At 45.4% G+C, this 12,500-nt stretch overlaps 1 protein-coding gene across 1 annotated transcript in view; it reads right to left on the reverse strand.

Moving 5' to 3' along the window:
* Positions 1-12,500, reverse strand: part of arap1 (ArfGAP with RhoGAP domain, ankyrin repeat and PH domain 1) — an 87,573-nt gene that overhangs the window by 72,311 nt on the left and 2,762 nt on the right. The window contains exon 2 of the mRNA XM_076281789.1: positions 2,112-3,155. Within this exon, the coding sequence (XP_076137904.1) occupies positions 2,112-3,055 (944 nt within the window). The 5' untranslated portion in view covers positions 3,056-3,155. The remainder of the gene's footprint in view (positions 1-2,111; positions 3,156-12,500) is intronic.

The following is a 12,500-nucleotide window of genomic DNA, read 5'->3' on the forward strand; positions in this document are numbered from 1 at the left end:
ATAACTTAACTTAGTTTGGTCTCCTCAATGTACTATGTTGTGATGAGACCTTAGCAGAGTTAACTTTAATGCAGCAGTTTTGAACAAATTTGCGCAGCATGGTCACGATGCTAAGCGGATTTAATAGCAATTTAGCCCGCCGTGTTCTATGCAATGCTTCTATGTGGCAACAACAATCGTGAATATTTTGTTAAATGCACATGCAGAGGAGGGGCAGCGGGCTCGTTACAAGAGAGAGCGGGGCGGGGCAAGGAAAGGCTGCGTGCGTGAAAAGCACAGCTCAATGATTTCGTGGCCCCCAGCCATAGCTTAGTCAACGTCTGAAACACTGAAGGTGTAAAATGAAAAATATTTAGCGCAACACATTATGCTTAACGAACCGACGCGCATATTTTGCGTCGACGTATTTTTTGCGTCGACGTCATTGATTACGTCGACGCGTTGTCCCAGCCCTACTACAGAGGTGATCATGTGTTTCATGCTGCGGAGGTGATGATGTGTTTAATGCTGCGGATACATTAAAAAGTTTACCTTTGACCTTTGATGACCCCTCCCTCCATCTCTCTCTCTCTCTTTATTTCCTCTCCTCCCTCCATCTTCTCCCTCTCCCTCTCTATCTCTCTATTTCCAACCCCCCCCCTCCCTCCCTCACCCTTTCTCACACACACACACACACACATCAGATGTGGAACAGAATCTTTTCTTAATTGATCTCCCTCTAGATGAGTATTGCGGTGTTCACAGTTAGAACTTTCAACTTTCTCAGCCTGATTCCTAACAGACTCCACTAACTCCTTGGCTATACTACCGAGGCTAATCAACTCCGCTAACTCCTTTGCTATACTACCGAGGCTAATCAACTCCACTAACTCCTTGGCTATACTACCGAGGCTAATCAACTCCACTAACTCCTTTGCTATACTACCGAGGCTAATCAACTCCACTAACTCCTTGGGTATACTACCGAGGCTAATAAACATCGCTAACTCCTTGGGTATACTACCGAGGCTAATTAACATGCTAACTCCTTGGCTATACTACCCAGGCTAAATACATTTAGGGGTTTGTCCAGTTCATATTCGGGCTGGTTTTGTTATCAAACGTCGGGCACATTGTTCACAAAGGTTGTTCTTCTGTTTCTTAATTAGTCATGGGTGTGTTCTGGGTGTAACACCCTTTAAACCAATGAGAGGGTCATCGGTCATTCCCTTTAACTCATTGAGTGCCAATGAGTGGCAAAAACGTAACATTACGTTTTTAGCTTTTTTTTTTAAATTACGAAACTAGACACTCTAACACACCTTATATGGGATTTTGGGAACTCTGTGATGAATGGAAATGAAATATATGACGATCGAAAACTCATGAAAACGCACAATCTGGACATTTTATCTGGACATTTTATCATAACTCGGTTGCCGCTTTGGGTCGAATCAGTGACGCATGCACGTCAGGTCAAAACCAGGCCATTTTCGTGGGTCTATCACTAGGTGGCAGTCTCGCCAGGTCTCGCTGATCACTTCCCTGAAAGTTTACACAAGTAAGTAACAGGCAACACTTCATATTTCATGAAAGACGTTATATCTCCATTTCTAGAAAAAAATCAGCGATTTTGATGAAAACTAGCCACTGTTTAGCTTGGGATTTCTCAGGAACAGAGGCGTGTAGAAATACACGGTTTGCACCCACCGAGAGCTTAAAGTCTAACCTTTTAATCGAGCCATTGTATGTGTTCATAGCTATAACACAGAATATGCTGTGGCTGTACAAAAATCATCAACAATGGTCTAGATTGCTGGCACTCTAGGACAAAGCTCCCGAAAACAGCTTGGCATTCAATGAGTTAAGAGCGGCGCAGCTGGTGTTGTGCCAGTCAGCGGCACATTTGAAGGAATCTGCTTGCATGAGAGACTGTGGAACACATAACAGGGATTCCACTAAACCTTGCTTTACTGAAACCTGTTTGTGACTACATGCATTCTGCACTCGCCTATTTTTGAACTCAAAGGCAAAGTGAAACTATCGTCAAAATAGAGCCTCAGATGTCAACGGAAACTCCTCTCAGTGAATGCCTAGCTTATTTATGGGCAGCCAATAAGAGAGCGGTTTACCTGTTGCCGGGCGGAGTCCTGGGGGGGCGTAGTGGAGGTGCGGGTGGTCGGCGGGGGACAGGGGGCGCCAGAGAGCCAGCCAGGGCGGCACCCACGGGGTAAGACTTGGGGGGCAGGGGGGGCAACTGCCCCAGAGAACACTGCTCATACAGGTGTAGATCTGAGGCCGGGGCAGGACAAGGGAGAGAAGGGGAGGAGGAAGAGAGAGCGGGAGAGAGAGAGGGAGGGAGAGAGTTAGAGAGAGAGGGAGGGAGAGAAGGAGAGAGAGAAGGAGAGAGAGGAGAGGGAGGGAGAGAAAGAGAGAGAGGACAGAGAGGAGAGAGAGAGGGAGGGAGAGAAGGAGAGAGAGGAGAGAGAGAGGGAGGGAGAGAAGGAGGGGGAAAAGGAGAGAGAGACAGAGGTGGAGAGGGCGGAGCAGCAGACGGCTGATGCTGATTGGGCGTCGGTGCGTCCTTCTTAGGGGACTTGGGGAGGCGTGGCCTTGGAGAGGGAGTGGGCTTCTCCAGAGCGGTTGCTGTGGTTACTGTTGCCATGCTAAAGCACTGCGGAGGCCGTCTATAGGTCAACCGGGGCGGGATGGGTGGAGCCTCAGACGGAGCCTGGAGAGTTTGTGTGGGTGTGTGTGAGGGTGTGTGTGCGGGTGTGTGTGCTGGTGTGTGGCAGAACTTGGTCCTGCTCTTGGGGATGGGCATAGTGCCCTGCTCCTCTTCCTCTGCCTCTCCTCCTCCTCCTCCTCCCCTGTCTCTTCCACTCGGCAGGTTGCCAAGGATACGCTTACGGTGGCCCGGCAGGGACACACCCATCTGCTCCAGCTGCTCGTTGCTCAGGTGCACACAGTCGCCCACGGCAACCAGGCCACTGTCCTGAAACACAGCGCTGTACTGCTCCAGCCGCAGAGCTGCCAGCCAATCAGACACCGGCAGCGCCGACGACCACAACGACATCTCCGCTCAGGTCACTGGTCAGGTCAAAGTTCAGACAGAGGTCAACATCATCCGTGTGTGTGTGAGGTAGAGGGAACGGCAGTGTGAGTATGGTGATGACCTGTAGGCAAAAGAGTAGGTATTACTACACTCATCATCGTCCTTAATCACCATCACCATCATCAACCATCATCACCACCATCACCATCATCATCATCATCATCATTAATCACCATCATCATCAATCACCATCATCATCATCAATCATTAGACATACTGTAACTGTTGCAGGCTCAGTAGAGGTATTACTACAATCATCATCATCATCATCATCATCAATCACCATCATCATCATCAATCATTAGACATACTGTAACTGTTGCAGGCTCAGTAGAGGTATTACTACAATCATAATCATCATCATCATCAATCATCATTGGGGATGTAACAATACGCTCACCTCACGATTCGATATGATTCACGATTTTAAGTTCACGATGCCATTTTCTTAAATAAGCTGCATTCATTGTCAGGAAATATGTTAGTTAAAATGTGTCTGGACTATTTTAGCCTATAATATTATAATATTTAGATTATTATTCACACATTATGCATCCCTAGATCCACCCTTCATCTAGGACCGAGGCTACTAAACCCTGCTACCAGGACCGAGGCTACTACATCCTTCATCCAGGACCGAGGCTACTACATCCTACATCCAGGACCGAGGCTACCCTGCTACCAGGACCAAGGCTACTACATCCTTCATCCAGGACCAAGGCTACTACATCCTACATCCAGGACCAAGGCAACCACAGTGCCCTCCTCAGACAGTGATGGGGATGTCGTCAGACGAGAACGTCATCTCATTATTCATTCAACCACAAAGTCATTTCTTTTCTTAGAAATGTTAGCTTTTCACTCAACGCTTGCCATCTCCTCCAACTTCACACACACACACACACACACACACACACACACACACACACACACACACACACAAGATGGAAACCCAAACATAGCAGGAAGCCACAAAGCCATTTTTAGAGTTGTGGGTGCGGAAAAACCACCTATCGTGTACATATAAACACACACACACACACACACACACAATCTTGAAAATCAGCAGCAAGTAACAGTGATCACAAACACACACACAGGCGTGCAAACGCACACACACAAACACACACACCATCGTACAAGCTAATAACATTTACAAAGACAAATGTTGTACACATGCAGATGGATGCTCGTGCACACCTGCGCACACACACCTGCACAAACAAACATACTTATACATTACTGGCCAAGACAACTTATTACTTATAGATACATGAATAACTAGCAAATCTCTCTCTCTCTCATTATGTGTGAATGACACCGACACAAGCTCATGTACATAATGTCCGTCAGAAATACTGGGGGGGGCGGGGGGGGAGTAGTCCAAGGCCCAATTCACACCAAAGATTTGCGACGAGATATGAGATGAGCTGCAACATTCTAACACAGTTGCAACATTCTAAAACCTTGCAACTGTGACTAGACATACTGTAGTGAATGCTTTGTGACGGCTTGCAACAGCTGGCAACGACATGCAACGTTTAATTTGCACCACTGCAACTCCTTCTGCAACGGATTTCATCTCATCGTGAATCTTTGGTGTGAATTGGGCTTAAGAGCGGGCTAAGTTCGGAGAGTCAAATAGCCAGTTGTGTTGTTCAGATAAATGGCCGGTTATGTTGTTCAGACTTCAGATATACGGCCCAACCGCTTCAAATCCGCAGAACATGCGGACTTACACCTAGGTCTGAAAGCAGCCTCTCTCTTTCTCCCTAATCCTTCCCCCTGAAATTCATTCCTTAGCTAGTTTTGGATTGTAATTGTGTGTGTGTGTGTGTGTGTGTGTGTGTGTGTGTCACTGTGTCACCCAAAGAAGGATTTAAAATTATGAGCACAAGGTTTCTGAGTCACCCCCAAAACAACCCTTAGCCTATTTAAATCAGCCACACACACACACACACACACACACACACACACACGACACAAACACAGAGAAACACTCACACACAAACACGACCTAAAACATTGTTTTGATTTACAAGTGTCTATTGTTTGGTTTCTGTAAATGAAAAGTGTTTTGACTCTTTTGCTACCGTTATGGAAACGTGTCTGTGCCTCTAAAAGTGTGTGTGTGTGTGTGTGTCCACACACACACACACACACACACAGAGTGCAGAAGTGAAGGAGTAAGAGTATGAGAAAGAGTATCTGGGTGTTTTGTGTCCTAATTATTCAATTGGATCATGGTTTGGTCAGTGGTTTGATTGTGTGTGTGTGTGTGTGTGTGTGTGTGTGTGTGTGTGTGTGTGTGTGTGTGTGTGTGTGTGTGTGTGTGTGCGCGCGTGTGTGTGCGTTTGTTAAACTGGATCATGGTTTGGGCAGTAGTATGTTTAACAATATCTAAATACATTGAATAAAAATATATTTTTAAAAAGTACATGGTTTCTGTATAGTATTGGTTGGTGTTGCATGTTAGCAGCTTAGAGATTACAGTTTAGTTTAGTTTTAAAGTATTCATCAGGAAGGTCTGTAAAAGTGTGTGGTGTGTGTGTGTGTGTGTGTGTGTTTTTGTCAGGTAGCGGTGAGAAGTGAAATTCTTCACTACTTGTCAGGTCAGATGACCACAAATTTCAAATCCTCTCAAGACCTATAACACACACACACACACACACACACACACACACACAGTACAAGTACAGTGATTCTCTCTCCCTCATAGAGGCCATTTTCATTTGTAGTTTCCCACTGGTGGAACGACCTACCAGAGCAGAGGCATCCCTCTCTATCTTGAAGAAGCTCTTGAACACACACACACACACGCTCACACGCACACACAAGCAGCTCTTGAACACACACACACACACACACTCACACAAGAAGCTCTTGAAGAGAGCACCTCTTCTCCCAACACATCTAACAACACAACACACTTAACACTACAACTGCCGCAAAACACATTTATCTATCTAACACACTTAACACTTCAACTGCCGCAAAACACACTTATCTATCTAACACACCTAACACTACAAGAAAGGAAAATAATGTCCTGCTGGTTGAATACAGAGTTTAAAATCTAGAGGTCAAAATGGCTGCAGCAGTTCTAGTAGTTATGAAATTATTGGAGCTTCTAGTGCTAACTGTATTTCTAGTGCTAACTGCATTTCTAGTGCTAACTGCATTACTGCATTTCTAGTGCTAACTGCATTTCTAGTGCTAACTGCATTACTGCATTTCTAGTGCTAACTGCATTACTGTATTTCTAGTGCTAACTGCATTTCTAGTGCTAACTGCATTTCTAGTGCTAACTGCATTACTGTATTTCTAGTGCTAACTGCATTTCTAGTGCTAACTGCATTACTGCATTTCTAGTGCTAACTGCATTACTGTATTTCTAGTGCTAACTGCATTTCTAGTGCTAACTGCATTACTGTATTTCTAGTTGTTACGGCTGGCTCTTAACCATAACATAAAATGGAGGCAGACAACAGAATTAAGGTTAACCGAAAGGTATTTTATTTAAAGTAATCAAAGATAACAAATATATGTAACCAAATGTCTAGGGGGAAGGAAGATAAACTAAATGTACGTGTGCATGTCTGTGTCAGTAATAAGAGAGAAAGAGGGAGGTAGATGTAAAGCGTTAAAAGTTGAAGTGAGAGAGAATATGCCTAATGACACCCAGTGCCCGAAATGAAAGATAGTGCCCAAACAGAGTGTATAGAACCTCTTAAATATCCAGCCACACCTTCCTACAGGTGTGCACAATAACTAATTGACACCGCCAGGTCTGCACTGCCCGTGCACTGACTACACAGAACCTGATGGGGACACAGGGGGGGGGTAACACCTCCCTTCCAAAAAGAAGGTTTCTAATAGGAAACCTGAAACAAAACATAAACAAAGACATCCTGTGATCCCAACTAGTCAACCCCCCCTCAAGACCTCCACATCCTGGGCCCTAGGACGTAGAGAAAAGGAGACATGAACAATACAGAGATCAAATAAACAAGTAACTACAAATCCCACAAGTACCCCATCCCACATGATGAACTAGCCGTGGAATAAAAGCTAGAACAAATTTCACAAAGAAAATACAAAGACAGTCATAGAGTGAGAGGTGATAAACACCTCCCTTCCAAAAGAATCAGTCCATGGTTCTCTAACCACACTCTGTGAGGTCACTCGGTGGGCAGAGTGATCACAATGACCATCAATGGGCAACAATTGTGTGCAGTCTACAGCGGCATTGGTGGAGCTATAATGCACACATCCTAATCTATTGAGCAGCATACATGGGGAGCTACCCCTGCTGCAAACAGGCCCAAAAGAATCACAATCACTCACCAGTCCCCGTTTGGTAGTAGAGACATGGCTGGCATCTTTAATGGGCGGTACCATCCCACTAACACCACCATGTTCTGTAAAGGTGTAATCAAGGTCAACAAGGGAAAGGGAGATGCAGGGCTCCATAAAACCAACATTGGACATAACATCGGAGTTTATACTATCAGACACTTCCGAAAACAACTTAGAGCTCTCAAGCTCAACACATTCTACTGATGTGACAGGACCACTTCCTGCTTTAGGATCATCAGCAAGCAGAATGGAAGAGTCAAAAACAGAACACAAACTCTTGACCACAGATGAATAAGCCAGGCCAGTCTGCTCCATACGCTCCACCACAGCAATAACAGGCTGAGTGATATCTGTAAACATAAACACTGGATCATTGCTGGGATTTAATTCAGCAGCAGAGGTGTCTGCACACACAGGTGATTCCACAATCTCATGGTCTATCACCATCTCAGGCAAAGACAATGCAGAATATTTCCTTACCGCATCTCCAGCCAATTCATTCCCTAAAATAAATGAGACACCGGGCACGGGTAGCTTCGGCCACACGGCCACCACAACACTACCAGTGACTATGTCAGAAGATAAGTAAACTCTTACACGGGTAGCTTCGGCCACACGGCCACCACAACACTACCAGTGACTATGTCAGAAGATAAGTAAACTCTTACACGGGTAGCTTCGGCCACACGGCCACCACAACACTACCAGTGACTATGTCAGAAGATAAGTAAACTCTTACACGGGTAGCTTTGGCCACACGGCCACCACAACACTACCAGTGACTATGTCAGAAGATAAGTAAACTCTTACACGGGTAGCTTCGGCCACACGGCCACCACAACACTACCAGTGACTATGTCAGAAGATAAGTAAACTCTTACACGGGTAGCTTCGGCCACCACAACACTACCAGTGACTATGTCAGAAGATAAGTAAACTCTTACACGGGTAGCTTCGGCCACACGGCCACCACAACACTACCAGTGACTATGTCAGAAGATAAGTAAACTCTGTGTAATGGCCCTGCAATAGTGGTTCCCTCTAAACCTTGGAGTAGAACGCGAGCTCCTGTCGCCATCTTGTCAGACAAGGGCAAAACACCAGCTAGCAGAAGGGATTGTGCTGCACCGGTATCTCTAAGGATGCGGATAGGCACACTGCACTCCTGACCCAATAGGGACACTTCACCGTCTGTGATGAAAGGCACATAGCCTAGCTGTTCACCATTCTCACATCTCTGAGAAGAAACGCAACAAATAGTGTCTTCATCCTGATCAAAATTATCAGCTCTACCAGACACAACCAATCCCATAGACTTGGTTGTCTTATGCTTGTTAAGAAGTTTCAAACAGTCCACCACTTTATGACCAGCCTTCCTGCAATAAAAGCAGATGATCTCTCTGATGTCAGGGCCACGACTAGCACTACCTGAGGAAGAGGAAGAGGAAGAGGCGTATCGGGAGTCTGAGTCTCTAGACCCACGTCTCAGTCTACTCCTTGGCAGGTTTCTCTGTCGAACTCTGTTATTACCCCTTCGCCAGTCATAGGACTTATGAGTGAGATGGTACTCATCAGCTAAGACGGCTGCGTCCTCTAACTTCTGCACCCTCTGCTCATTCAGGTATACCACTATTTCTGGAGGAAGACAATTCTTAAATTCCTCTAAAAGAATTAGCTGCTTTAGATCTTCCTGTGTCTCAGCCTCCTGAGACGCACACCACCTTTCAAAGGTTCTCTCTTTTTCCCTAGAGAACTCCACATAAGTTTCCTGAGGTGATTTCCTTAAGTGCCTAAAACGTTGTCTATAGGCTTCAGGGACCAGTTGATATGAATGCAAGATCGTCTTTTTAACAATATCATACTGGCTACACTGATCAATGCTAAGTGCTGTAAAAACATCTTGTGCTTTCCCAGTTAACACGCTTTGAAGTAGTAGAGGCCACACCTCCTTAGGCCACTTCAGGGTGATGGCAAGCTTTTCAAAGTGGGTGAAATATTTTTCCACATCCTTCTCTACGAAAGGTGGGACAAGTCGGATGTTACGAGCCACATCGAATGTTGGCGCTGCATAATCTGGAGATGGGCCCATGGGGTTAGCATTAGGCACTGCAAGGAGAGGAGACTCAGGTCTTTTCGCAGCCATTTCAAGCTCGAATTTCTTGAGCGCAAAGTCTCGCTGTTCACGGTCTCGCTCACGCTCATGCTCGCGCTCTTCCCGCTCATGCTCGCGCTCTCGCTCTTCCCGCTCATGCTCGCGCTCTTCCCGCTCATGCTCATGCTCGCGCTCTTCCCGCTCATGCTCGCGCTCTTCCCGCTCATGCTCGCGCTCTTCCCGCTCATGCTCATGCTCGCGCTCTTCCCGCTCATGCTCATGCTCTTCCCGCTCATGCTCATGCTCTTCCCGCTCATGCTCATGCTCGCGCTCTTCCCGCTCATGCTCATGCTCGCGCTCTTCCCGCTCATGCTCGCGCTCTTCCCGCTCATGCTCATGTCCGCGTTCTTCCCGCTCATGCTCGCGTTCACGTTCGTCACGTGCCAGCTGACGTTCTTGTTCGCGTTCATCACGCTCTATTCTCCTCTAATTTACGAAACTCAATCTCCTTCTCAATCTCCTTCTCCTTAATTGCTCGAACCTCTCTGTCAGCCCTGAGTTTCTCAAGGTCCAGCTCTAGCTGCTTTTCTTGCAGAACCATGGCTTGTCATTTCTCCTCACTCACTTTTGTTACAGATGTTACAGTCTCACCAGGGACAGTTTCAATAGGTTTTGCCCCAAACACACCTTTAGTTGTTAATTGGTTCTTAATGGCTAAAAATAAGGTTTCCTTAATCTTTTTCTCCTGAGAAGTTATTATTAATTCATAATGCTCAGAAAGCTGCCATAACTGGTCTTTAGTAAAACCCAGTAGCAACTCCTCTGAAGGATTAGTTAAAAACTCCTCTAGAAACGTAGCCATGATAACCACCTACACCACTGAAAAGTTGGGACGTTGTAAAAATATAGCACACCACTACAAGCTAAGTGCAACCTATAAAATAGGTCAGAAGGCAACCCAAGCTCCTATAGCAATAGCCTATATGAGCCTATATATAAGATCAGATCAGGAATAGGCAACTATCAAAACCAATGACACACAAATATATCTCTCCTCACACCCACACACAACAAACACTCCCCCTTGTAAGGATTACAGCAAGCAGACCAACGATAGCAAATAGGCACAAAAAGAATGCAAATGTGAAGTTACTGTATCACAAACAAAAATGTTTTAACCCAGTAACATTATATGCTAAAGAGATCGTGTGATTATCATGTAACCCTCACTGCTGTTATCACAACATGCGTAGCAAACTACTTAAGAATGACGTGACAACTCCCACCATGCAAATTGCCTAGACAAAGTCATTCATAATTTCATCAGCACAAACTAGCGCTGGCTGAGGTCTTACTCACGAACCCTCGCAAGCAGCTACGCACAGGTAACCGTTCGTATTCTAACACTTTTAGGCTATACAATGACTATACACGCAGTCAATCACTTGTGCTTACCCTTCACAGGCCATCAAACAATTAGCCAAACAATCACAAAACGAACGCTACCGTAGGCTACCAGATAACAAATGGGCTACTGACATTTAAACTTACCAAAACACACGCACAGCCAAAGAGTACTTCAAAGCAATCCAGGTGAAACCGTCAACCAATCCCCAGTATTTCGCTGAATTTGGTGTTAAACAGTCCTCCGGTGTCCTGAATACCATAACAACAAACTACCTCCACCTGGTTAGTCTTCAGGGGCCTGCCGGCCTCGGGGCGACTGATTAACGCGTGAACCTCGTCACAATGTGGTTGACAAATTGTGCGAGAAGCGTGCCCCCAACAGGAACTCGAGATTCCCGACCAGAATTACCCCTAGAATTAAAGTTAGATAGAAATAAATTTTAAAAAAAACAGTGCACCGTTGGAAGGGCTCAGCCCAGCTGGAGCACTCTACCTAACCGGAGTCTGCTGATTAGCCTACTAGGTCAATTGAATATTCGGAAATGTTCTCACCTGGATTACTGTGAGCAGTCTAGGTCCAATCTCACAACCTACTTGTTGTTCCGGACGAGAGCACCCCAATCATGTTACGGCTGGCTCTTAACCATAACATAAAATGGAGGCAGACAACATAATTAAGGTTAACCGAAAGGTATTTTATTTAAAGTAATCAAAGATAACAAATATATGTAACCAAATGTCTAGGGGGAAGGAAGATAAACTAAATGTACGTGTGCATGTCTGTGTCAGTAATAAGAGAGAAAGAGGGAGGTAGATGTAAAGCGTTAAAAGTTGAAGTGAGAGAGAATATGCCTAATGACACCCAGTGCCCGAAATGAAAGATAGTGCCCAAACAGAGTGTATAGAACCTCTTAAATATCCAGCCACACCTTCCTACAGGTGTGCACAATAACTAATTGACACCGCCAGGTCTGCACTGCCCGTGCACTGACTACACAGAACCTGATGGGGACACAGGGGGGCGTAACACTAGTGCTAACTGCATTTCTAGTGCTAACTGCATTACTGTATTTCTAGTGCTAACTGCATTTCTAGTGATAACTGCATTTCTAGTGATAACTGCAGAAACTCAGAACGTGCTGGTTACCATAACACACACACACACACACACACACACACACGCTAGCTACCGTTGCAGACAAACACACAGTCACAGAAGCTTAACATGATAGGTAGCAATGGAATGCTGAAGCCATGAATCTATTCAACACACACACACACACACTCATCCTGATGAGTTAATGGAAAGGAATGTGTGAGAGAGCATGTGCATGTGTTTTCAGACGTGTGTATGTGTGTGTGTGTGTGTGTATGTGTGTGTGTGTGTGTGTGTTTTCAGATGTGTGTGTGTATGTTGGAGAGAGTGTGTGTGTGTGTTTTCAGATGTGTGCGTGTGTGTATGTGTGTGTCAGATAAAGCCATTTATGCTGAAGTATTTCCTCAAAATGAAGCTCTTCCGCATTTGTGTGTTTATGAGTCATCAGACAC

This window comes from Alosa pseudoharengus, unplaced genomic scaffold (assembly GCF_046254945.1).
Source record: "Alosa pseudoharengus isolate Yale_2024_CS ecotype anadromous, Long Island Sound unplaced genomic scaffold, YU_APseudo_1.1 YU_APseudo_1.1_scf_13, whole genome shotgun sequence".
NCBI classification, from domain to species: Eukaryota; Metazoa; Chordata; class Actinopteri; order Clupeiformes; family Clupeidae; genus Alosa; species Alosa pseudoharengus.